At 38.9% G+C, this 25,940-nt stretch overlaps 1 protein-coding gene across 1 annotated transcript in view; it reads right to left on the reverse strand.

Moving 5' to 3' along the window:
• Window positions 1-1,806: 1,806 nt before the first annotated feature.
• The window catches only part of LOC110044425 (uncharacterized), a 30,197-nt gene continuing 6,063 nt past the window's right edge, over window positions 1,807-25,940 (reverse strand). Inside the window, exons 4-54 of the mRNA XM_089277562.1 lie at window positions 25,727-25,753; window positions 24,860-24,913; window positions 24,749-24,772; window positions 23,533-23,583; window positions 23,168-23,221; window positions 22,966-23,019; window positions 22,752-22,805; window positions 22,552-22,605; window positions 22,360-22,413; window positions 22,152-22,205; window positions 21,983-22,009; window positions 21,668-21,721; window positions 21,272-21,328; window positions 20,838-20,891; window positions 20,645-20,692; window positions 20,430-20,477; window positions 20,231-20,284; window positions 19,685-19,738; window positions 19,482-19,535; window positions 18,938-18,991; window positions 18,719-18,772; window positions 18,379-18,435; window positions 18,172-18,225; window positions 17,975-18,028; window positions 17,765-17,818; window positions 17,163-17,482; window positions 14,958-15,093; window positions 14,292-14,318; window positions 13,844-13,897; window positions 13,537-13,605; window positions 13,335-13,388; window positions 13,124-13,177; window positions 12,586-12,639; window positions 12,339-12,392; window positions 11,851-11,907; window positions 11,630-11,677; window positions 10,729-10,782; window positions 10,459-10,506; window positions 10,256-10,309; window positions 10,038-10,091; window positions 9,145-9,470; window positions 8,274-8,403; window positions 7,533-7,559; window positions 6,605-6,652; window positions 6,389-6,442; window positions 6,020-6,073; window positions 5,817-5,870; window positions 5,614-5,667; window positions 4,387-4,916; window positions 3,471-3,657; window positions 1,807-2,755 (exon numbers count right to left, since the gene is read on the reverse strand). Coding sequence (XP_089133688.1) covers window positions 2,742-2,755; window positions 3,471-3,657; window positions 4,387-4,916; window positions 5,614-5,667; window positions 5,817-5,870; window positions 6,020-6,073; window positions 6,389-6,442; window positions 6,605-6,652; window positions 7,533-7,559; window positions 8,274-8,403; window positions 9,145-9,470; window positions 10,038-10,091; window positions 10,256-10,309; window positions 10,459-10,506; window positions 10,729-10,782; window positions 11,630-11,677; window positions 11,851-11,907; window positions 12,339-12,392; window positions 12,586-12,639; window positions 13,124-13,177; window positions 13,335-13,388; window positions 13,537-13,605; window positions 13,844-13,897; window positions 14,292-14,318; window positions 14,958-15,093; window positions 17,163-17,482; window positions 17,765-17,818; window positions 17,975-18,028; window positions 18,172-18,225; window positions 18,379-18,435; window positions 18,719-18,772; window positions 18,938-18,991; window positions 19,482-19,535; window positions 19,685-19,738; window positions 20,231-20,284; window positions 20,430-20,477; window positions 20,645-20,692; window positions 20,838-20,891; window positions 21,272-21,328; window positions 21,668-21,721; window positions 21,983-22,009; window positions 22,152-22,205; window positions 22,360-22,413; window positions 22,552-22,605; window positions 22,752-22,805; window positions 22,966-23,019; window positions 23,168-23,221; window positions 23,533-23,583; window positions 24,749-24,772; window positions 24,860-24,913; window positions 25,727-25,753 — 3,872 coding nt within the window. The 3' untranslated portion in view covers window positions 1,807-2,741. The remainder of the gene's footprint in view (window positions 2,756-3,470; window positions 3,658-4,386; window positions 4,917-5,613; window positions 5,668-5,816; window positions 5,871-6,019; window positions 6,074-6,388; window positions 6,443-6,604; window positions 6,653-7,532; window positions 7,560-8,273; window positions 8,404-9,144; window positions 9,471-10,037; window positions 10,092-10,255; window positions 10,310-10,458; window positions 10,507-10,728; window positions 10,783-11,629; window positions 11,678-11,850; window positions 11,908-12,338; window positions 12,393-12,585; window positions 12,640-13,123; window positions 13,178-13,334; window positions 13,389-13,536; window positions 13,606-13,843; window positions 13,898-14,291; window positions 14,319-14,957; window positions 15,094-17,162; window positions 17,483-17,764; window positions 17,819-17,974; window positions 18,029-18,171; window positions 18,226-18,378; window positions 18,436-18,718; window positions 18,773-18,937; window positions 18,992-19,481; window positions 19,536-19,684; window positions 19,739-20,230; window positions 20,285-20,429; window positions 20,478-20,644; window positions 20,693-20,837; window positions 20,892-21,271; window positions 21,329-21,667; window positions 21,722-21,982; window positions 22,010-22,151; window positions 22,206-22,359; window positions 22,414-22,551; window positions 22,606-22,751; window positions 22,806-22,965; window positions 23,020-23,167; window positions 23,222-23,532; window positions 23,584-24,748; window positions 24,773-24,859; window positions 24,914-25,726; window positions 25,754-25,940) is intronic.

Raw genomic sequence — 25,940 nt, forward strand, 5'->3', positions numbered from 1 at the left:
ACCGTTCACAGTCCCTTATTTTTCCGTGACATCGTAGATGTCGATGGTTGAACTCCACGGGCCGCCATCTTGGTCTTTTGATGCGAGCGACACTGGAGAGAGTACAAAATGCCCGTGGGTAGGGGTGGTGGAGGACAGGGCTGGCGGAAAAGATAGGGAGACTGTAACAGCTTCACTCTGCCTCGTGTTCAAGGGGCGCGGCCGCCAGTTTGGCGCCTCCGTTAGTCAAATCAAATAACAATCTCCTCCCCTGAGAAAAAACCTGTCAAATCAGGGATGATGATATGAATACATGTTACTGTGTTGTGAATTTAGAAACATTTTGAAGGTTTAATAAGTTGGGTCGAATGAATGCGAGACGGAAGAACTCTTCTCTGACTCCAAAAAAAGCGGCAAAGCCCGCAGAGAATTCCAATTATTCAGATGCGTGCCGTCTTTGTGGCATTAATTGTAAAATGTCAGTCGGAAATAAGATCAACCAACGAAGCTTTCAGCCATTTCCTTCGCCAAAACGAAACTTTGATATTTTAAACTCTTGCCAAACCCAGTTGGAAGAACCGCCAAAACACCTTTTCCTTCGAGTAAACGAGAAACGGCCTTCTTTTGCTCGTGCTTTAACACCAATCCTCCAAGACAAGAAGCACACAGACGATCAAAATCAAAACATTCTCCAGAATATTCTCTTGAAATCGATACCATTTTGGCCTGAGCCGCGAAGTGATGAATGTCACTTTCTGTCACTAAAGTTGTCAACGCTCTGCTACGCTCTGATGAACTCTATTGTCCCTTCGACCAATCAGGTGTTGCCGTTGCTGGAGCAACTAACGCAGCGAACACCAGACAGAGTGGAGCTGTTACAGTCTCCCTATTTTTTCTGCCCCGTCACCCCTACGCTATTAACCCCACCGCCACTACCCATGGGCATTTTGTACTCTCCCCAGTTTCGCTCGCATCAAGAGACCAAGATGGCGGCCCATCGAACTCAATGATCGACATCTACGATCTCACGGAAAAATAGAGGACTGTGAACAGTCTAGACATAATTTCGTCCACCAAATTTTTGATAATGTGGATATTCTGCTTAGAGGCAACAGGGGTCACGTGACCTAACTCCCTCCAAATAAAAGTTTACTGACTCAATGAACTAATAACTAATTTTATACATGTTGCGGAGTTTTTTTTTAGGGGGGGTTGTATTTGAGAATTTATACTCATCAGCAGGATCGTAATATTCAGTATCAAAACCGTCTGAAACGATATCGCGCACGCATCCAGTCTATAAGGAAAAGCAAGCTGCATCGCAGCAGAAGGTGAAGGTAGACCTTGCTCCAGTCCTAGGAGTCGAAGGCGCCAGGCGGCGTCTTAGTGCGTTTAGACGCTCTGTTCCTGTCTTTGCTGTGTAGCATGAAGCAGTTAAAAATAGTGCTACTCCCCTGGGGGAAATGTTATTACATCCGGTAGGTTATCTTTACCTACCGTGGGAACGCATGGGCTCCTGTGCAGTCAGCATTTGTTTGATTATCCATTTATTGTTAAACCTCGTTCCCAGGGTCCTCTTCTTCACATCTCCTTGAGCGAGAGGGGACTAAAAGGAGAGGACCCTGGGAACTAGGCTGTGGTGTGTCTGGGTGGATGTGGAAGAAGACACTGTGAGAGTTAAAGTGTCGTATCCAAGGAAACGGTACAAAGCACATATTATCTCTCTCCATTTAGTAAAATGCTTACACCCGCGAGGAAAACTGCAAGAATATATTCCTCACTTGTAAGTTAACAAATGGGTTTTGACATATCAAGAAACTGTACAAATAAGAATATCAAGCTCTTTATTGCAAATTTACTACAAATTCTTATGGCTTGACAGCACAATTGTTAGAGATCATTAAAAAAATAGCGTAACAATTCCCCTCAGTTTCTCAAGAATACTGATTTTAAGGGGCCTACGAAGAAATCATTGAAAATTACATAACAAAGAATGTACATTCACATTATTTGCTTCCTTATAGCACTACCTTGAATTCAACAAAGGTATTAATTTGTAAATTGCTTAAATTAATGCAGCTACACCTTATTTCAAAGATATTCGCTTTTGAATGCTAATGCCGCATTACACAAAATTGTCCCCTCTAATTACTGTTAAGAGTAACCACGAGGATTATAGTCAACTTGACAAGTTAGTAGCTACTCTAGAAACAAAATATCAATACGATAAAAAAATAGAAATTAAGTTAAGTCATTTGATTCATTGAACTGCTAGCATAATGCCAGATTTTTGTCGTTCGTTTGTTAATGTGATCGTTGGTTTGCTTCATGAGGGTGTACAGAATTTGCCTTACACATTTCAGGTAAATTCTTAACTGTCAGTTGAGCATGAAAGTTTGCCTTTTTGTCTTTTGCTAGAATGAGGTGTGATTTGTCAGCTAAATCACGTGACCTTTTTATCGTGACCCCTTGATTACTTGTCATTTTAAATTTTCGTCATTTGCGAAATGTAAGTTAACCCTTTTAAATTCTTTTAAAATTTCCCTTGTTTTTTACGGTTTTCGCGTTCAAAAGATACTCCCGTCTTAGCCATAAATCAACAAAATGCCCTTTGTATCTCAAAGTACACCATTGTCAAAATTTCCAAGCAAATAGTTACATCCTTCACCAATTCTTGTAACTAGACATTAGCCAAGTTAATTAGATAGATGATCTCAATAGTGGAAATGAACTAGACTACCGGTGATTGGCTGGTTTTTCTCCTACGCAATGGCACCTGTCAATCAAAACACAAATATCACTTTATGCTCGTCGATGAATCGGTTTCACAGATAACTTAACTCCCAGGAGAGACTCTCATATGCTGGTCTCTGCTCGTCCGAAAAATTGAATAAAACTCCTACAGGAAACCAATTCGGGCGTGGCTTGAGCCTTATTTTACTCCAGCCGCTTTTCAGGAAATTAGCACGCGCTAATGAACCGGACTCGAGAGATCCTAAAGATACCTTTACAGCTTAAAGTAGTGGTGTTTCGTCATGAACACCTAAGCGAGCCCAAGTTCCTTGATTTTATACCCCTAAGCGAGACCACGAGCATCCCCGACCTTTTCATATGAGAGGTCCAACCCCCCCCCTCCCCGGGGGGGCTTAACTATACTGAACAGTAGTACTTGTACAGCACCATCACCCGGTGCCATCTTGGAACGGTTTTTCTGTGTAACTGCGTTTGTATTACGCCTGCTCAACCTTAATCTGAGTCAACAAACTTTTACAGCACTTGCTTCAACAGTTAATGCTAAACAACCTCTTGTTTTCTTTGAAATGCAAAAGTTTCAAGTGCAAGTACACTGCATGTTTATACAAGGATTTATTTCGCGAAATGATTCGTACTTACACCCTACAAATGATTTAGGTTATATATTTGATGTATGGAATTTTGGGGCTAGCGAACCACAGGTACCGAAAATTCTGAAGGTTACTTAAACGACTTACCTTGCGTAGTAGATACAATTGGACCTTTTTCTATCATGTCTTCAATCACTGCGATGGCTTCTTCATAAAGATCATAAGGAGACGCAACTTTGATCACGCGGTCCGGTGTTCCTAACGCTATTTTGATCAGCTCTGACATGCTAACCTCGTTGCTTATTCCAACTGCGATTATATTCGACGTGCAATTCTGCCAAGGAAAAGGAAAACAGGCCCTAAATTCGTTTTTTCCCCCATACCTCATCACATTATTTTAAGAGGCTATCTGTTTAGCAAAAGAAGCTGCGCAGCCGAGTGGTTTTCCCGACTGCATATGAAGTCTGGAGGTCCCATCCCCCACCAACTGGAGTTGCTCTTGGAAGTCACGAATAAATAAATAAATAATAACTAAATAAATAAACAAATAAATAAATAAATAAATAAATAATTTGTCAACTGCCCAGCCTTCTACCAACTGGGGTTTCTTGTAATTTTCCCTTTTATTTGTAATATGGGTTCATTTCACACCAACACTCTGTCGAAGTTTTGCTAACAGCATTGGATAGAAGAATAATTTTTTTCAGTCATAATATTGAAATAGGCTCTTTCGTGTCTGACTATCGTTTTACATCGATGGGGAACAGGGATGGCTCAGTGGTAAGAGCGCTCGCCTTCCACCAATGTGGACTGGGTTCGATTCCGGCCCGGTGCCATATGTGGATTGAGTTTGTTGTTGGATCTCTCCTTGCTCCGAGGGTTTTTCTCTGGGTCCTCCGGTTTTCCTCGCTCCACAAAAAGCAGCAACTCCAAATTTCAATTCGACCAGGATAGAGGACTCGCATGAAAACCAGCTAGGGAGGTGTGGCTTCCTCTCTAAATATTGTAATTTGTATTATTTATTTATTTTACTTAATTGTGAGGCATATGTTGGCCTGCTTACCTTCATTATAGGCGTTACAAAGCTGTACGGTATTGATTCGACATCAGTGTTCTCGGAGCTAAACACAATCATTACATTTTCCTCCTCAAGGCGGTCCTTGCATCCCTCGGGACAGAACAGCTTCCTTGAGGCGTACAACATGGCGAGATCAGTACGGTGTCCTCCATATTCAATCGATCGTTTTGATCGATCGCTACCGTGTTCCCCAGGGATATATTTCACCCCGTCGATGACCGATCCAACGTCCAGTCGATCCACATTCTGTAGGGTCATAACAAGGTCGGGTAGATCACTATAAACGATGATTCCAAAATGGACGTCTGTGAAATGCATATTGATCGAAACGACCAGTTGTGATATGAATTGTTTCAGGCGCTCGAATTCGGCAGGGGTTAAACCAAAGGAGCTGTCAATCAATATTCCTATGTCCAGGCCTTTTGTTTTGACTTCTGTTGTAGGTGCCGGTGGGGTCACACGGGAAGAGGGAGTAACAGCTTCTTGTTCTGTTGTAGGCAGTTCACCTTCAGTGGCTGGAACGTTAGAAGAGTTTTATTAGTCATTTTTATAGAATTTATAGTCGCTTCTTTTTTGCTTGCTGCTAAATAAGTACACATTGTGCTTTTAGTAGTTCAGTGGAAACTTATGTTCTTGAATAAGTAGACTTGGTGCAGCAAAATGCTAAAGTTTCCTCACTTTCTACCTCGCAGCAAAGTTTGTCCATTTCCGGCATTACAAATCAAGACTGTCCTCAGATTACTCTGAAACGTTTTTAACAGGTAATGCAATGGAAGCGAAATTACTAAAAACGGAGACTGAGAACAAAGCAGCTTGCAGTTTGAACAACCTGTTTTCTGTTAAGCTTGCCAGTGGAGAAGATTAGGAAACGGGAGATGTCTCAAAACATTGATTAAATCATCACTGCCAGCTTTGCTAAGAATCTTATGTGTTTATAACTCGCAAGGTAGTCATTAAATGATGAGAATCATTTGTATATTCAAATCGCTGCGCTAAGATTGGCAGCCCTCGTCTGTCTTCAATGTATAGTTACGGTGGCAGGAAGGTGCCAGGAGTATTGCTACCCTCGGGTGGAATGCTAGTTCATCCCAAGACTAATCAATCATTACGTTGTCGGGTTGCCTTAGCATGTGGGGTATAAAACGCCAATCAGCCAATCTTTTTCATTCTTAATATGAAGTTGTCTAATTAAATATTGGTTTGTAGTCTTACCTGGTGGAACAGCTGTTGTTTCTTTGCTTGGTTCCGCAGTGCTTTCCTCTGTGGCTACACGGAAAAAAAAAGACTAGCATAAACCTAACCGAGCATTCCATAACAGACAAGAAGAACACAAACAACAAAGCAAGAAATCTATTGACAGATAGTTTAAATTTAATAATCTTTTCTCCTCCTCTCCATGTTGTTTGTAGTCTTACCTGGTGGAACAGCTGTGGTTTCTTCACCTGGTGCTACAGTGCTCTCCTCTGTAGCTACACGGAACAAAAAAGAATAGCATAAACCTAACTGAACATTTCATAACCGACAACAAGAAAATTAAGACGAGAGCTAGAAATTCCGAAAACATGGTTTGAATTTAATAATCCTTTCTTCTCCTGCTCGATGTTATTTGTTGTCTTACCTGGTGGAACAGCTGTTGTTTCTTCACCTGGTCCTGCAGTGCTTTCCTCTTTACCTAAATGAAACAAATGACAATGGTAAACCTAATTGAACATTCCATAACAGACAATTTTAAAACCAGTAAGGAAAGTATAAATAACAGATAGTCTGAGCAGGCCATGTTCGTATTCTCGGTATCGGACTGGCACTAGCTTGCAACCGAGGCTACTGCGTGGAGTCTTTTCGAAAGCAAATGACATTTTTCTCTTTTTAATGATATTCCCCCGTGTGAGCCTCAATTGCAAGCTAGTTCCAGTCGAGTTCCGGGAATACGAATATGGTCTATTAAATTATCTTTTCTTCTCCTTTTCCATGCTATTTGGAGTCTTACCTGATGGAAGAGCTGTTGTTTTTTCACCTGGTGCTGCAGTACTTTCCTCTGTGGCTACATGAAACAAAAAGGAGTAGCATAAACCTTTTTGACCCTTCAATAACCGGAAACAGGAAGAAATAACTAATAAAAGAAGAAATCCAATAACGGATAGTAACGGACAATTTGAATTGAGTAATCTGTTCCTCTCCTGCTCCATGTAATTTGGTGTCTTACCTGGTGGAACAGCTGTTGTTTCTTCACCTGGTGCTGCTGTGGTTTCTCCTGTAGCGACATTGCACAAAAGAAAAACAAAATACAGTCAAACCTGTATATAACGGCCCTATATATAGCGGTCACCCTGTGTATAACGGTCACTGAACAACTTCCCAAAAATCGTCCCTTGTATTTACTGTTAAGTTGACCTGCATATAGCGGTCACCTGTTTATAACGAACGCGGTCACCCTTTAGACTTCCTGAATCCACAATTTCATTATCTTTAACCTGTATATAACGGTCACGAAATTGGGTTATGATTAACGAATAATGACAAGCTTTATTCATAAGCTCGTTAAATAGCAGCCACCAAGGCAGAGGTGTCACAAAAATACAAATATTAGTACTGAACATAACTACTGATACATGTCATTGCCTACGTCCGACAAATGCATGCGGCAGATAACATTTAAGTGTCGTCGCTTTCAAACAATAGTTACTGTAACTGTAACAACACAACTGTACCACACTGTTTTCACTTTCGTTATAGTTCCCTGATTATAACACTGTACTGTAATTATCTGTCTCAAATTGTTGTCAATAAATGTAAGTTGAGTGATTTTCCACTTGAAAACTTTGTTCATTAGCTTTCAGTAGACTTTTACTGCACCTCCCTAAAAGTACACCACGGACATTTTATGAGCCTTTTTTATCGTGTTTATTTCGTTGCTGTTACTCGTTATTGCCAATAAAATGCAAACTGAGTGGTTATTTGCACATAAAAATGCTATTTAATAACTTCCAGGGGAGTTTAAAGCAAACCTGTTTACAGCGGTCACCCTGTATATGACGGTCACCTGGCCATCTCCCAAGGGTGACCGTTATATACAGGTTTGACTGTAATCATTACAGTTGCTTAGAAGTAGGCCACGATGCATGAACTCTCACCTGTTGGATGAGGAAGTTTTGGAATCGCTAAAACATAAAAAATATTTTAAAGTTAAGATCAGTCTACCAGTAAAGAAACGTCCTGTAGGCGGGAGGGTCACGCTTCCATGCCGAGCCAACCGAGTGAGAGAACGTTAACATACTATAGCAGCGAACTGTACATGTTTAAATGAGAAATCACAAGGTTCACTCGATGGAGGGCGTCTAAGATGGGGTGACCTCCTGGGGGAGAAAGAGCTTAGTTAGATTTCTTTCATGTTAGACACTTTGTAAATGTCTGACTCACCTAGCTCTCAGGGAGGGAGCCCCTCCTATTGGGAACAACTTCTTTCCATAATAACGTACACTTACTTAGGGAAAAGCATAAACCAGACAGATAAATACTTAACTTATTAAAAGACACTCACAAAAAGAAACAAAAACTGTTTAGAGTCATTTTCGGAAGCCATCTTCTAGAATAGAGAGCAATTTAAGAAGCCGTTTTTCGGTGAAACACGAAGAATAATATCTTCCAAACTGATTTCTTGTTCCAGCCCACATATTGAAATCTGAATAATGGTTTTTGCGGCAACTCAGAATGGTATTTTAAGACTACAATTAACTAAGTGTTTCATTTTAAAAATACTCAATGCAGTCTATCAAATGTAATTTTCCTTCAGCTGCCTCTCAGTGTTCAATTACTAAGTCTGTACATTAGCTTAGTTTATCAGTCAAAGTTATTGGAATACTTCAAGTCCATACCATATATTTCTACCCTCATGCAAGGTTTTTCCACGCTATCCATTGGATAAATACGAATAAACCGTCCGACAACAGGGTTTGGTAGGCGCTGTTTCGACACTGTCTCTGGATTGACGTTGCCCTCTAAACCCTAAAACAGTTATCAGTAAGAAAAAAGTTATCAGTAAGAATGATGATCATATTGTCCAATATGTTAAGTTTGTATTTTGTTATCGCTCAATGCTATCTGTTAGGCAGTGGGGTCGCCACGAAGCTCTTCGGAACGTCTCACAGGATTGGCTGAGAAAATGATATACAAACAATAGTAACAATGGACCCTAGCCCTAAAACAATAGAGCTTCGTGCTAACAAGATCAAATGGAATTTGAGGTTCTAGAGAGCTTCATGACAACAGAGCCAGTGAAGCGCAGAGCAGGTCCCTTTGGTTTCGTGTAACAGTCACACAACTCTATGCGAACGCGCTCTTATCAGTGCCAAGGAACCTGGAGAGGAAGGATTTGTATAAAGAGGGAACCATATGATTAAATGTCCGCTAAATTTTTCCACAAGTTCCAATTTTGATCTTCCACAAAGAACAACAGCTATGAATGCACATTAGATGGTGTCGACAGTTCAACAGGAACCAAAGCCATTTTATGGTTTGGCTTCATGTTTTCTAGAGCCTAGTCAGTGTTGCAGGCAGCTTGGCCGAGTACCTTCAATGCACAATAATCGATACTCGTGGTATACCAAGAGAAATTACACTTGTCACTTAAAGGCTGTGGTGTACTGAGAAAATATAATTGACCCGCGGGATATTTCACGGTATACCACTCAAAAACGTTGCATAACTAATATATATTTAATAAAAATGCGTAAAAGAGATACTCACAATTTTAGACCAGTCATCACCATTCTTGGAAATGAAAACGTCATAAGATGTCACCCAGGAATCCAAGTCAAACCATACTGTACCATACCACACTTTTTTATTCACTAACTCGCGCAATCCTTGTGTGGCAATCGCACAAATTTCCATTTCAGTGGGCAGCTGGATCTCTAAATAATCCAGGGATTCATTTTTCGCACACCATGCCTTCGGGCCATTAAGTCGACCGTTCGATGCGGCATAATTATCTCCAGCGTCAGATGAAGCCGAGAAGCTGGAATCCGGCAAAGGACCTCCAAACGAGGCACCAACAGGCTCACATGGCGGAGCTAGTAAACAATTCAAAAAAATCTAAATATTGGCCAGAGAACCTTTCAATCTTAAATTTATGATAACCCATGCCAACCTTGATCGTTCCCAGCAATGGGAGGGGTTGGGGTACTCACATATGAAAAGATCGGGATGCACGTCCAAAAATTGGAATTAAACCCCTAAAACATACCCATCCGGTTTGGTTCGAGCTTTATTTGACTCCTAAAGGATACCAATTCTTTTATTATTTTTTTTCGAGTGCCCCTTAAAAGATACAAGAAGTGCCTAATACCCAGGGCATTGTCCGGAGGAGATTTTGATAAAGAAGCTTGATGCATAAGAGTTAGACCCCAAGTTGAAATAGCAGCACTAGTGATCCAAGGTAACATGCAGACACTCGAAGATAGACTCAATGCCAAGCAAGAAAGGATACAGAGGATGCGAGAGTTACATTGTTGTATTAGCAATCTAACGCAAATTAGTTTTGGTTATACGAAAACCAATAAGAAAGCTAGAAATTCATTAACTATTATCATAGATGATTATCTCAGTCTTCTCCTGCTTCATGTTATCTGGAGTCTTACCTGATGCAGCAGTTATTTTTTCTTCAGTTGGTGCTGCAGTTATTTCCTCGGGACCTAAACGAAGCAAAAATGACTAACGTGAACCTCGTTGGACATTACAGAAAATATAACAGGATAATCAATGACAAATCAGAAAATCAATAACAAACAGCTCAAATTTGACAATATTACAGATACTGATTATCCATTCTCCCACTCTATGTTATCTGGAATCTTACCTGGTGGAACAGCTGTTGTTTCTTCACCTGGTGTTGCAGTACTTTCCTCTGTGGCTGCATGAAACAAAAAAGACTAGCATAAACTTAACTGAACATTCCATAACAGACAAGAAGAAAAGTAAAAAGAAAGCTAGAATGTGATGACAATAGTTTGAATTTAATGATCTTTCATCTGTTTCTCCATATTGCGTTTGTAGCCTTACCTGGTGGAACAGCTGTTGTTTCTTCACTTGGTGCAGCGGTGCTTTCCCCTGTAGAAACGAAAGAAAGCTTCAGCGAACTGTAATGGGCAATCCATTTATAAATGGCCATCACAAATAGCCGTGATATAGGTAACTCAAAACTTTCAGTTTAAAAATGCAAACGAGCTTAATCCGGCGTATGATGATTATCTTTAATGAGAAAACGTTCGGCTGTACTCATAACTAACAAATGCTGTCTCTTTTCCTTCTCCATGTTGTTCGTAGTCTTACCTGGTGGAACAGCTGTTGTTTCTTCACTTGGTGCTGCAGTTGTTTCCTCTGTGGCTACGTGAAACAAAAAACACTGGCATGAACCTAACTGAACATTTCAAAACAGATAAGAAGAAAACTAATAAGCGAGCTAGAAAATCAATGTTTTAGTAACAGATATTTTGAATATGATAATCTTTTCTTCTCCTTCGCTGTGTTATCTGAGCTTACATGGTTTTCAAATTAGCAGCTAAAAACGTTTACTCTTAGAGCGTAAAACCAGAACGTAAAACTAGCACCAAACCAATTACTTACAAATAGACTTTCAAACTGTGATAAAACCAAACGCGAAATTAAGGTAATCAAAACGGCTTGATTACTATGAGCACTCAACAGGCCATGTTCGATATATCAATATTCTAACATGGCTCCGATGCTTTCAGGACAAACTTCTATATTTGGTGTTGTTTGTATCCAAGTCTCTTTTGGGAATAGAGAGACAAAAGAAACTTGAAAAATTTGCAATTTTGGCCCGAAAGCCTCGGAGCCATGTTAGAATATTAATATATCGAATGTGACCTATTGAAAACCACTCTATGTAGCTTGGTTTTCTACGCTATGATTATATTTAAAATATCTGGTTTTCATGCGGGTTCTCTGTCCTGGTCGAATTGTAAATTTGGAGACGTTGGTTTTTGTGGAGGGAGGAAAACCGGAGAACTCGCTGAAAAACCCTCGGAGCAAGGAGAGAACCAACCACAAACTCAACCCACATATAACACCGGGCCGGAATCGAACCCAGGCCCCATTCGTGAGAGGCGAGTGCTCTCACCAATGCGCCATCCCTGCTCCCCAAATATTTATTATTGAATAATACTGAATGATAGTCTTTTTCTCCACTCTATGTTGTTTGTAGTCTTACCTGGTGGAGCTGCTGTTGTTTCTTCACCTGGTGCTGCAGTGCTTTCTTCTGTTGTTCATAGAACAAAAGCAATAAACTTAAACCTTACTGAACATTTTATGACAGATAAATAAGAACAAACATCGTAACACTAGAAATCAAATAACAGAAAGTCAATTCAATTTATTAACATCACTGAGAAGAATCACCTTTTTCCTGCTTCATGTCATTTGGAGTCTTACCTGGTGGGACAGCTGTTGTTTCTTTAATTTGTGCTGCACCAGTGGTTTCCTCCGTAGCTATACAGGACAAAAAGAAAACAACCTTAATCATATCCTATTAAACCATTCATTTTTACAAAAATGTCTGATAAAATGTCGTGATGAATTCTACTGAAGGTTCGTAGTTAAGTACAAAGAACCCTATACGGTTGGTGCTGCAATGCTTTCCTTTGTAGCTACTTAGAAACGAGAGATCAAGGTACCTTACCTTGATCGTCTCTTGTTAGAACAAGATAAAACTTTCGTGGATTTTATAAACATTCCATTGGCTTACGAGTGATTAAAATCAGTGTCACGGTGTATTTAACTTAAAAATCAAAGCTAGCTTATGCCAGCAAACAATATCTTCGTTGATTTGTGAAAAAACGCAATTCGCCCATTAGAATAACTGGGAAGTATCGTCTCTCTCTCTTTCTCTTGCTTCATGTTATTGCTGAAGTTTTTCTTACCTGGTGGAGCAGCTGTTGTTTCTCCAGTTACTGCGCCGACGGTTTCTTCTGTAGCTAAACGATGAAAAAGAAAACTAACGTGGATCTACTGAAAATTCCATTCGGCGGGAGTATTACAGTTAAAAGTACAGACGAGCCCATGCCTGCATGATGCCTATTTTTATTTTGCTAAAAGCAAAATATGCAACTGTTATCATCACTAAAAAGTACTGTGTCTTCTTATACTGCATGCTATTTAGTTTCTTACCCGGCGCAACAGCTGTTGTTTCTTCATTCGGCGCCGCAGTACTTTCCTCGGTCGCTACACAAAACAACCGAGATAACAAATATCAGTCAGGTTATTGATGATGGTCGCAAATTTAATGTTATTAATGATTATCAAGCATTTGTTTCCATAATTTCTCTTCCTATCAGATAATTGGAAAATATGACATCAAGCAAAGGCGCATGTTTTTTGTGGTTATACATAAAGCTACATTACGTCATAATATCAGCACAGTTAATCTATGATTATTGAAATTTTGTGCGTAATATCACTCTTACTGTAAATGGTTTGAACCCAGGAGTATCAGTGGGTCCTCTTGTGTGATCGTCCGGGTGAGGTTAGTTCTACTAAAGAAAACTGTTGTTGGTGACTGACGTTTAGACAACCTGAGCGGTAGTCATCTTCATTTGTCGAAACTCACTTCAGTCACCAACAACAGTTCTTTTCAGAACTACCCTCCCCCGGACGAATCACTGATGCTGATTTTGTTTTCTCCTGCTTCATGTTATTTAAGTCTTACCTGGTGGAACAGCTGTTGTTTCTTCATTTGGTGCTGCAGAGCTTTCCTCTGTGGCTACATGCAACAAAAGAAAACAAGAACTAGCACAAACCTAAGTGAGTATTCCATAACAGACAAGAAGAAAGCTAAAAATAAAGCATTAAATTTAATGATAGATAGTTTGAAATAAATAATCTTTTCCTCTCCTTCTCCATGTTGTTTCGAGCCTTACCTGTTGGGACAGCTGTTGTTTCTTCACCTGGTGCTGCAGTTGTTTCCTCTGTGGCTGCATGAAACAAAAAAATAGCGTAATCCTAATTAAGCATTTCATAACAGACAAGCAGCAAACCAATAAGAAAGCTAGAAATTCAATAACAGAGAGTTTGAATTTAATAATCTTCTCCTCTTCTTCTCCATGTTATTTGCAGTATTACCTGGTGGAACAGCTGCTGTTTCTTCACCTGGTGCAGCAGTACTTTCACCTGGTGCTGCAGTACTTTCCCCTGTAGCGAAAAGGAACAAACACAAAAATAGCGTCAAATTTATTACACAAACCATTTGCTTTGAAGTTATGGTATATATCTCTGTAGGAGCACAGTCTTTTGTTAAAGAGCTCGCGGCGAATAAATGATCATAGTTAGTTGTTAACCTTGGTGAAAACGATATCTGGTCAGCTTTTATAATAACTTATAAGTGTCGTCTCTTGCCTTGGGACCCGGCCTACGTTATTCGCCCCTTTACCTGGTGGAACAGCTGTTGTTTCTTCATTTGGTACTGCAGTTGTTTCCCCTGTGGCTGTATGAAACAAAAGAAAACTAGCATAAACCTAACTGAGCATTCCATAACAGACAAGAAGAAAACTAAAAGAAAGCAAGAAATTCAAATAGGTTACGAGTGATAAAAACATTCAAACATACGTTTATCATGATTGTCTTGATGTGACTCAGCGCTCAGTAACCAATCAACCCGATGGTGAAAAATATTTAAGGTACTCCAACCCCTATTAAGCGTCCACCTCTCATTTCCTGGCCGAGGGTGGCCGTTTAATCGGGGCTCGACTGTACTTAGACACGTACTGTATAATGTCGCGATATAGATCACATGCGAACCCAAGCCGGGCAATCGTTCCGATCTTGAGAAACGGTCCTTAATTATTATTACTAATATTGTTTTGTTTTTTTCATCTTACCTTTTGGAAATGGTGCTTGGGTTCTTTCTGTAAACAAATAAGCACACATTATTAGTATCATTCTGGTGAGAACCAAAGGTGAGCCACCGTATTTATTTTACTCTAAAACGTTGCTTATAATAATTTCTTCTTGTTTCTCTGTCTTAGCGAACTATTATCTTGAAGCAAGAGATTACCTTGATAATCTCTTGCTTGAAGTCACCATCTTCCAGATACGAAAGGAAAGCAAAGTGCACAATGCATGCAAAAATGATTTCAAAAGTTTTTGACAGTGTATCTTCAGTTTTCTAATGAAGTGGGAAAGGAAGTGCACACAAAAGACCTGCACAATATGTTGAAACGATAGCATCTACAATAATGCAAAACATTCTGCTAATGTACCACAAGAAAACGTGAACGGTAATTAAGACGAAGTAATGCGGGCAACATCGTCTTTCCTCTTTTTATAGTTTGAAAAACCTCGTTGTATGTATTACCAACCATGTTGCAATTTGCACAAAGTTAAACTCATGTCTACTTAGCGCTACCGTCATGTTTCCGCTGCTTGCAACACGGATGATCATGCGCGCAACAACACTATGAGTTCCCACTTGCAATGCAACATTGTTGCACGACAAGTTGAAAGAAAATATTGCCAGTATTACGCGGCCTTTGTACAATATGTACCTTTTCCATACAACTCAGCTCTCAAACATATCCATCCTGCATACTGCGTTGGATAAATACGAACGTATCTGGCTTCTACAGGGACCGGTAATTCTTGTTTGGACGTTGATTTGGAGTCGTCGTTCCCCTTAAACATCTGTAAAAAATTTCGACAAATATAATCACAATCAAAAACCAAATACAATTCGATCCTTTAAAATGCTAAAGCTAGGAAATAGACAATAATGATCAACCAATCAGGTTATGGATTGCTGGAAGCTTGCGCAAATCTGACCGTGGAGTCTAGATCATTTTCGGAGTGCCTGGGATGACCGTCGGCAGACGTGAAGAACCTTTGTGTTCTTCGCGCTAACTTTGAAATCATTGCAGTTGTCACACACTAGTTACAACTTAAAGCACTCTGCTACATTCGTGTTTCATAATTTATAAAACCAGCTAAGTCCATATTTTCGGCAGCGATCTTTGCAGCCTTTCCTGCCCCGTACATAGTTCTAACGTTCCAAGTGCCGAGCATAAGTTGTTGTCTTGGGGGTAAGGAGTGGAGTCGACCTCGTAGCGTGCTTTCGGCTTTTACCACGGTGCGTCATACGAGTCTCCGAGGAGACGTTCTCTCGACCCAAGACTGATTTTGTGCCTGCTTCCTATGGTTTCTGTAATCTCGTCTATTCACTTGGTGGGTGACTGGCCCTCCAAGCTGCACTAGAGCCCCGTTAACCAGGCAGGATAGCCATCGGCAACCGTTAAGAACCTTTCATGTGTTCTTCGTGCTAACTTCGAAATCTTTGCAATTGTCACATGCTAGTTATAACTTCAAAGCACTCTGCTACATTCGTGTTTCATAATTATAAAACCAGCATATATTTTAGGTTAATAGCAATTGGGTGAATTTATTTCAGTTTTTAATACTGATGTAAATTAACGCAGTAAATTAACGCAATAATAAAAATGTTAAAGTTCAATCTTTCAAGTGTCCAAATAGAAAGTTACTTTTCATTTACTTTTGCGTGGTGATGGAATATCGAATTGACTTAACCGACAATGGGCACTGTGTAATATATCAAACACGAAAGACCGTGTTTGGCTGCATTTCCTAACCCCGAGAAGAGAGTTGAAAATACGACGCACAGCGGGGTATTTTTGAAGAACTTCGAGGTGTTTGGAAATGTGAACAAACACTGCAAACACTGCCATGAGTGTTTGATTTATCTTCTCAATCGAAACTAAGGAGAAAACGGAGAAATAGAATCGTTAAAATCTGTGCTAATCATTGAGATCATACATCTAAACGCCGTCGAAATCATGATTTCCTTTGTTTAAACTTGATGAATTATTAATTTTCGATGGCTATATCTTTACGAAGAACGTGGACGTATTGGCATGGATTCTCTGTGACTTACGTCGATTCAGTTTATTAGTTACGTAATGTCAACCATTGTCAACGTTTCCTCCGAGTTTTAAGTAGAATTCTACTCGTATACCAATGCAAATGCTGATAACTGATTGGCTGAGCCATCGTGCAGTATCACGCATACATGTAAGCGTGCAGAAGCTGAAAGTCGTCAACACAAAGGCAAAGTTTTTTCGTTTCTCCGATCTTAAAAACTCTTTTTCCTTGGCCATCGTAGCTTTAGAAGAAACAAAACACAAACCGCGGTGTTTAACATGCGTTTTGGTTCCATGTTTATCACCGCGGTTTGTGTTTTGTTTTTTCTCCGATCTTTTAAGGAAGATTTAAAAAAAAATACTAGATAATTTAATTTCCAAAAACACGAAGGAAAGGAAATTGACCGTTGTGCGACTTACAAAAATTGAAAGTTATTCATTCAACTGGATGAGCGCGTGATAACGGCTGCAAGTTTCAAGTAACGATTCTATCTGCGCGCAATTTTGCCCCGGAAAAGCTGAAAGTTTAATGCTACTTTTAATATGTAGAAAAATAATTGCAAAACGTTTTTTAAAAAACGGAAATTTAGTAAGATCGGTACGAAAACAATAATAGTATTAGCTCTCGATATCTAAATAGAAGTTTAGCCTTTAGCGCGCGCTTTCTTTCAGGGTGTTATCTAATTAGGCCAGTCATATTATTTATCCAAGTAATCATCATCGACAATGACAACACAGTAACATCGCTTTTATATAATCACACCAGCAACAACAACAACAACGAAATAGAAAAATGTAAAGTACTTTAAAATCAGACAATACCTTCAAATTTCCATCTTCTTCTACCACTTGCCAATTAAAGCCATCCTCGGAGTACTCCAAGAAGTATTCTTTAACATGTTCTTTTCCTCTTTCGTAACCTGTCCCTTGAATGGCAACAGCACAAATCACTTCCGCTTCCGGTACATGGATTTGTAGGAATTCTTGCCCGGCAGCATCTCCCAGGGAACACCAGGACAGCGGACCATTCAACCGGCCAGCGGAGGGTACAAATTCGCCGTAACTTGTGGGGGCTGTGAAACTAGAGCTCGGCAGTTTTCCTCCTTCTGCAGCCCCGAGGGGATTGTCCTCGCATGGGATTTCTTAAATGGGAGCAATGTTGACAATAGTGTGTTAATGGACGATTCAATCGATTGAAGTATTTCAGGTTAATTGATTCTTCACAGAATTATATACGCGCAGATAGGTAGAGTTCAATTCTTTAACCCTTATCAACCCTTATTCACGGGTGCAGTACAGCGAACACAACTGACGCAGTTTATTGTGACAATAATCAATTTTCATTGTCTTTTGTCACCCATGTCATCAAGTATTAGGTGTGCCCTCAGCTCCTGAGTGTGGTAACGTGTTAAAGAGAGTCTTACCTGGTGGAGCAGCTGTTGTTTCTTCACTTGGTGCTGCAGTGTTTTCCTGCGTAGCTAAATGAAACAACAAAAACTAGAATTACTGTAACCTAACTGAAGATTTCATAGCAAACAAGAAATAAAGTAAAAGAGGAAGCAAGAAATTTAATGACAGATAGTTTCAATTTAATAATTTTTTCTTCTCCTTCTCCGTGTTGTTTGTAGTCTTACCTGGTGGAACAGCTGTTATTTCTTCACCTGGTGCTGCAGTGCTTTCCTCTGTGGCTACATGACAAGAAAAAGACTGGAATAAACGTAACTGAGCATCTATAGCAGACATGAACGAAAACTAATAAGAAATTTAATTACAGAAAACTCACGGTTTGCAATTAGTAACTTTTTCTTCTCCATGTTGTTTGCAGTCTTACCTGATGAAACAGCTGTTGTTTCTTCACCTGATGCTGCAGTTGTTTCCTCTGTGGCTGCATGAAACAAAAAAGACAAGTATAAACCTAACTGAACATTCCATAAAAAGATCAGGAAAACAAATGAGAAGCTGAAATTTCAATAACAGAAAAATATGACTTTAAATATACAATATTTTTCTTCTCCTTCTTCATGTTATTAACTCTTACCCGGTGGAACAGCTGTTGTTTCTTTCATTTGTGCTGCACCAGTGGTTTCCTCAGTAGCTACATGATTGAAAAGAGCGTAATTTACGTTAATTTGTCTTCCATACAGATATTGGGAAACTACGATATTAAAAAAAGGCCGAAAGTTTGTGGTTATGCTGTAAAAATTGATAGAAATATCGATAAAAGGACAGTCTTAAGTAATAAAGATGAAATGAATCACGTTACTGTTATTAAATTATTAATTTGTGTGTATATTTTTCCTGCGTTAATTTTTTTTACGCTGTCTTAAAAGCAATTCGGCAGCTGTTACAATAACTTAACAGTGTTGTCTGTTCTATACCTGGTGGAACAGCCGTTGTCTCTCCAGCACCTGCCACAGTGCTTTCTTGTGTACCTTCATGAAATGAAAAAGAAAATTAGCATAATCTTTGTTAAAAAACATCCTATAACGAACAAAGGAAACTAATAAGGAAGCTACAAATTTAATACCAGACAGTTTAAATTTAATAATTTCTCTTCTTCTTCTTCCCAATGACTTCCGTGCTATCTGTAGTCTTACCTGGTGGAACAGCTGTTGTTTCTTCACTTGGTGCTGCAGTGCTTTCCTCTGTAGCTATGTGGAACAAAAAAGATTTAAAGAATAAACCTAACTGAACATTCCATAACGGACATGAAAAATGTACTTCATTTAGGTGTTTAATTAGGTTGCTTTGTATTAGTTCCCATTAGGATAATCAGGCTTTTATATACCACTCCTTGTCAATATCACACCACTTGACGCCGACCAGTTTTTCTCGAGGCTGTTTTTTTTTCCTTATTGTTTATATCGTGACATTTTCTTATATTCTCTGGCTTGTAATCTGTATTCAGCGTGTCTCAGATTCTTGTAAATAAACTCGATCATTGCTGGCGTCTCCCTCCACTATATTTGTTGTATTACTTGTCTCCTCTACTTATAATAGGAATGTTTTCTATTCGGCTGAGCGAAGCGAAATGGAATAGAAAAAGATTGAATAAGAAAGCTTGAAACTCAATAGCAGAAAGCAGATTGTTTGAAATTATTAGTCTTTTCTTCTCCTTCTCCATACTATTTGGAGTCTTACCTGAAGGAACAGCTGTTGTTTTTTCACCTGGTGCTGCAGTGCTTTCCTCTGTGACTGCATGAAACAAATAAGACTAGCATAAACCTAACTGAACATCCATAACGGAAAAGAAGAAAACTAAAAACAAAGCAAGAAATTAAATGACAGATAGTCTCAATTAAATAATCTTTTCTTCTCCTGCTCCATGTTGTTTGTAGTCTTACCTGGTAGAACAGCTGTTGTTTCTTCACTTGACGCTGCAGTGCTTTCCTCTGTCGCTGCATAAAACAAGCAGGAAAACAAAGAACAGTTTTATTGAACATTTCGTTTGGGAGCAAACACTGGTCTTAGATGGTCACAAATTTAGTCCAATTAAGCGTTTGTTTGCATAATTTCTCATCCAAACAGATAAGTGGAAAATATGACATCAAACAAAGGCGCACTTTTTTGCGGTTATACTTAAAAATGGATAGAAATATCGTTGATAGAAGGTCTTAAAATTCAAATGGATGTCATCAAAGTTAAACCATATTACGTCATAATATATCAGATCAGTATCTGTGATAATTGGAATTTGTGCGTACTGGTGTATATATCCTGACATAATAATGTCTGCAAATAGCATCTGAGAATATTGAAATTTGTTTTACATCATACCGTGCATATTTTATTTTCAAGTGTCTTATGAAGCTTCTTTAGGAACAATTCAGCTCTTATAATAATTTAAGAATGTTGTCTTTTCTCTCGCCCCGCGATGTTTGCAGTCTTACCTGGTGGAACGGCTGTTGTTTCTTCACCTGGTGCTGCAGTGCTTTCCTCTGTAGCTACATGAAACGAAAAACACAAGCATTAACCTGACTGAACGTTCATAAGACTGAAACATGAAGAAAGCAGGAAATTTAACATGTTACAGATATTTTAAATTTAATAATCTTTTCTGCTCTTTCTCCATGTTGTTTGTAGTCTTGCCTGGTGGAACAGCTGTTGTTTCTTCACCTGGTGCTGTAGTGCTTTCCTCTGTAGACAGAAATGAAAAATTCTAGCGTAAACCTTGTTGAACTTTCCATAACACACAAGAAGAAAACTAATAAGAAATTAAAGCTAGAACTCAAGAACAGCAAACAGATAGTTTTTTTTTTTACATAATCTTTTCTGCTCTTTCTCCAGGTCGTTTGTAGTCTTACCTGGTGGAACAGCTGTTGTTTCTTCACCTGGTGCTGCAGTGCTTTCCTCTGTGGTGTATGAAACGAAAAAGACTAACATAAACCTAAAGGACATTAAACAAACTAACAGGAAAGCTACAAATTGAACAATAGAAAACTGACTATCAATTTAGTTATCTTTTCTTCTACTTCTTCATGTTATCTGCAATCTTACCTGGTGGAACAGCTGTTGTCTCTTCACCTTGTGCAGCGGTACTTTCCTCTGTCGCTGCATGAAACAACCGGGAAGACATATAACAATTTTATTGAACCTTTATAACATAGCGTGCGCGCTGGTCCTAACAAACTCCAGTTGAGCCAACATGGTAAATTTCTCTTTTCACAATGAGTGCCGAAATTCTCCCCGATCATTGGCTAATTTTCATTGTCAATAAGCGGACAGACAAATGAATTTATAACTTATATGAATTTATAAGTTTTTAATTTATAAAAACTGGACAGAATTATCGACAATAGAAGATCTAAAATTCAAATGGATGTCGTCAGAGTTAAACCACATTACGTCATAATATCAGCAGAGTATCTGTGATTATTGGAATTTGTTCGTAAACGTGTATACATCCTGCTTCATGTCATTAGGAATCTTACCTGGTGGAACAGCTGTTGTTTCTTTAATTTGTGCCGCACCAGTGGTTTCCTCAGTACCTATATGATAGAAACGCACGTAATTTGCATAAGTGGTCTTTCAAAAGATTTTCGGAAACTATGGCATCAAACAAAGACTGAACGTTTTGTGGCTATACATTAAATATTGATGAAATATCGATGAAAGACGGTCTTGAGTTTTAAAGATCAAATAGATCACGTCATAGTTAAGCCACTTTACGTCATAAAGTCGCCATATAGCATCTGTGATTACTGAAATTTGTGTGTATATTATTCCTGTGCTAATTTTTTGCAGCTGTCTTAAAAGCCATTTGGTGGCTGATATATTAACTGAAGAGATTTGTCTCTTCTCCTGCTTCATGTTGTTTGGAATCTTACCTGGTGGAACGGCTGTTGTTTTTTCACCTGGTGCTGCTGTGGTTTCTCCCGTAGCTATGAAAATATCAATAAAAAGTGGTCTTAAGTTACAACGATCAAAAAGATCACGTCATAGTTAAGCCACATGACGTCATATTATCATCGTATAGCATCTGTGATTATCGGAATTTTAGTGTACATCATAGTGTCATAGTGTAAATTGTATTTTCAAATGTCTTATAAAGTTTGTTTGGGAACAATTTAGCTGTTATAATAGTTGAAGAGCGTTGTGTTTTCTCTTGCTCCTGGTGGAACAGCTGTTCAGTGTTTCTTCACCTGGTGCTGCAGTTGTTTCCTCTGTGGCTGCATAAAACGAAAAACGACTGGCGTCAAATAACCTAATTGAACATTCCATAACCGAGATGAAGTACACTGAAAAAACCCAAGAAATCTCAATAAAAAAAATATATTTTCATCTCCCTCTCCATGTTGTTTGTAGTCTTACCAGGTGGAACAGCTGTTGTTTCTTCACCTGATGCTGCGGTGCTTCCCTCCGAGGCTGCATGGAACAAAGTAAAATTAATGTAAGTCTTGTTGATCATTTCAGAACAGACAAGACGAAAACTAATACAAAAGCTAGAAATTCAACAACTGATAGTTTCACTTTAATAATCTTTTTTTTTTCTCCTGCTCCATGTTATTTGGTGTCTTACCTGATGGAACAGCTGTTGTTTTTTCACCTGGTGCAGCAGTGCTTTCCTCCGTGGCTGCATGGAATAAAGTACAACTAATGTAAATCTTGTTGACCATTTGAGAAATTAATGCAAAAGCTAGAAATTCAACAACTGATAGTTTGAATTTAATAATTTTTTTCTTCTCCTGCTCCATGTTGTTTGTAGTCTTACCTGGAGGAACAGCTGTTGTTTCTTCACTTGGTGCTGCCGTGGTTTCCTCCGTGGCTGCATGGAATGAAAAAAAATTAATGTAAATCTTGTTGACCATTTCAGAACGGACATGAAGAAAACTAAAGCTAGAAATTCTACAACTGATAGTTTAAGTTTAATAATCTCTTTTTCTCCTACTTCATGTCGTTTGTAGGTCTTACCTGGTGGAACAGCTGTTGTTTCTTCACCTGGTGCTGCAGTGCTTTCTTGGGTAGCTACATGAAACGAAAGAATTCTAGCATAAACCTAGTTTAACATTCCACAACAGACATGAAAGAAAACTAAACAGAAAGCAAGAAATTCAATAATAGATAGTTGGAATTCAATAATCCTGTCTGCTGTTTCTCCATGTTATTTACTTATTTATTTACCTACCTGGTGGAACAGCTGTTGTTTCTTCACCTGGTGCTGCAGTGCTTCCCTCTGTAGCTACATAAAACGAAAAAGACAACCATTAACGTAATCGAACATACCATAACTGACATGAGGAAAACTAAAAAGAAGACAGGAAATTTACCATTTGGCACAGTTTCAATTTAATAATTTTTTTCCTTCTCCATGTTATCTGTAGTCTTACCTGGTGGAACAGCTGTTGTTTCTTCTCCTGGTGCTGCAGTGCTTTCCTGTGTGGCTGCACGAAACAAAAAAGATTAGCATAAACCTAACTGAACATTCATATAACAGACAAAAAAAGCTTAAAACAGATAGTTTAAATTTAGTAATCGGCTTTTCTTCTCCTGCTCTATTGTACAGTCAGACCTCTCCACAACGGCCACCTTAGGGACAGACGAAAGTCGCCGTCGTAGAGAGATGGCTGTTGCATGGGTTTGAATCCCGTTAAAGCCTGAAGAGTTGTTTTATTTTCGCAGTTGCCCAAGCGCGATCACAACTGCAATTTTAGTTACGCCAAATTAATAATAATGATATTAGGATAAGACCCACCCGCTGTAGTTGTCTCCTCTACCAATCCAATACTAATGGTACCGGTAGAAGCTGAAAAGGTGAGATTGCTCATGGTAAATAACATCATAAAAACTACAGAAATGAAAGTAACTTTTGGAAGAAAAATAGAGTAAGAATACTCTAAACGTCTTTTTACCTTTGTCTATATAGAGACAAATTGGGAATTTAGAGGATATAATAGTATTTTATGCCCTATTATAGTGTATATGGAAAAACTTAGAAACTTAGCCACAAGATTAATTTTACTGAGTTGTAAAATTAATGACTGCACACTTTCGTGGTAAAAGATCTCCACGCCTGGGTTAGTAATACTAACGTGTTCATGTTAGAGTCGAGTATACAACGACTTTCCTGTACTCCGATTGGCTGTATTTTCTATGGCATGGTACAAAAATGCGTATTCTTTGCCAGAGACGGACTTCACTTGTATTCTTCACCATCTACGGGTATATTACGCATGCACTCACAGCGTGACCAGCTCACAGTTGGCTTGATAGCTCAGTTGATAGTGCACCGGTATCACAGAGGTCATAGGTTCGAATCACGCTCAGGTCTGAATGTTTTTTTGGTTGTTTCAGGCTTTAATTTTACAACTGCTTCAGTTGTATAACCGCGATGATCAATCATGTATTCAAAAGACGGACTGTCACCAATGTACTTTTGAGTCTAACGGAACATTCTTTTTTTTTCACCGAATGCTGAATTCTTCACTCAAAATCAAGAAAAGTAAAAATATAAGTTGCAATCAAGACTCACAGCTCGCAGAATGGCTGTAAAGTCTCTTTCAAAACAGTCACCAGAGACTAAACCTCCACAATTTTACCAAGTCAGTCTCAGTCAGTGGTTACTATAGTGATTGTAATCAATGTTGTGATTGGTGGATTTAGTGGAGAGGACTTAAAATGATTGGCTCATGTAACTGTCCGATTACAGGTGTCCGATTACAGCCAACTGTCCGATTACACTGTCCGATTACAACTTTGCAGATTAATTATAGCAAAATACAGCAGTTTCTGCACCAATCACATTTGAGGAAATTGTAATTGTTATGATTAAGTGACAAATAGGCGCGCGGAGCACCAATCACGACCGAGAATTTTTTTTTATAGATACGATTAAAGTTGAAATTGTTTGAACAATCGTTCACTATAGGGAACGAGTGCAGTAAAAAAAAAAACTTGTGCTAGAGACTTACCAGCTTCTGTAGTTACTTTTGATCCTAAAACATAAAAAGACACAAAATAGCATAACGATGATGTAAGAAAATGAAATCAAGTAAAGGAGAACAGTTACAAAAAATACCTACCAACTGTGGTCGGCTCCTCTGACAATTCAATTTGAATGCCACCGGTGGTAGAGGCTGAAAATGAACATATTACAAAGGTATATTAAATGGCTTAGAACATCTATGAAACATGATCTACAATTAAACGCATAACTGTTGATCGGACACCTCTGGAGGTGTTTGTGGTTATCACAATTTTAGATAAACTTTTGTGAAAATGAAACGGAGCTGTGTTCACGATTCTATAAACACCAATACCAGGTGAGCTTTCGCGCGAAAACATCATATCTTCACAAGTGAAAAGAGCACCGTTGTTATGGTTTCTAGGAAAACTCGCCTTTCCAAACGAATTGAAAGTGAAATGGTTTGGCATTTCATTAGTGTTTACATAATAAATAGAACATTACATGACTGCTTGGTCATACGAAATATCTCTTCTCGTGTTGAAATATTTCACTTGTTCGCTGCGGTCACTCGTGAAATCTTCGTCAGTCCTCGAAGATAAATTTCGTAGCTCCACGCGGCCATGTAATATCGTCTATATACAATATATGGACGCTATTACCCTTTCCTTGTTCAGTTACCACCTTAAAAAAGGATTAAGGTCACACCAGAATGGAGATCGAGAGGAGTTGGCGATAATAACTTCTCTCTTTTTGCAAAAGGTTCAAAACACTGTAGCATAGAACCGCGCTAGTATCACAGATAGTTTTTGCCTGTAATTGTAGTCTCACGTAGCTTTTACTTCAACATGTACAACGTAACGGTTTGGATACCTTCTTTCGAAGATGGGTGATACTGCTACCTGCAGTGCTATAAATATAATACCGATATTCGTCATGCATAAAACGCATGTATTCGAGAGGTATTTAAGTATCTTACTCTTACCTTTTGAGGGTGCTTCCGTTCCTGCTTCTGCAGCAGACAAAAAAAATAGATTTGCCGTTAGCCTGCGTAGCTGGCGGTTTGTTGGTTGGGGGTACAGGACCGTAAAGAGTGTGATCCGGCATCGCCGCTTTCTCGCGCGTCTCACCCGAACTAAACCGCCAGCTACGCAAGCTAATTTTTCGTTTACAACAATTACTTCTCACTTATTCTATGA

Source organism: Orbicella faveolata, unplaced genomic scaffold (assembly GCF_042242905.1).
Source record: "Orbicella faveolata isolate gen_17 unplaced genomic scaffold, um_ofav_v1 contig_12, whole genome shotgun sequence".
NCBI lineage: Eukaryota > Metazoa > Cnidaria > Anthozoa > Scleractinia > Merulinidae > Orbicella > Orbicella faveolata.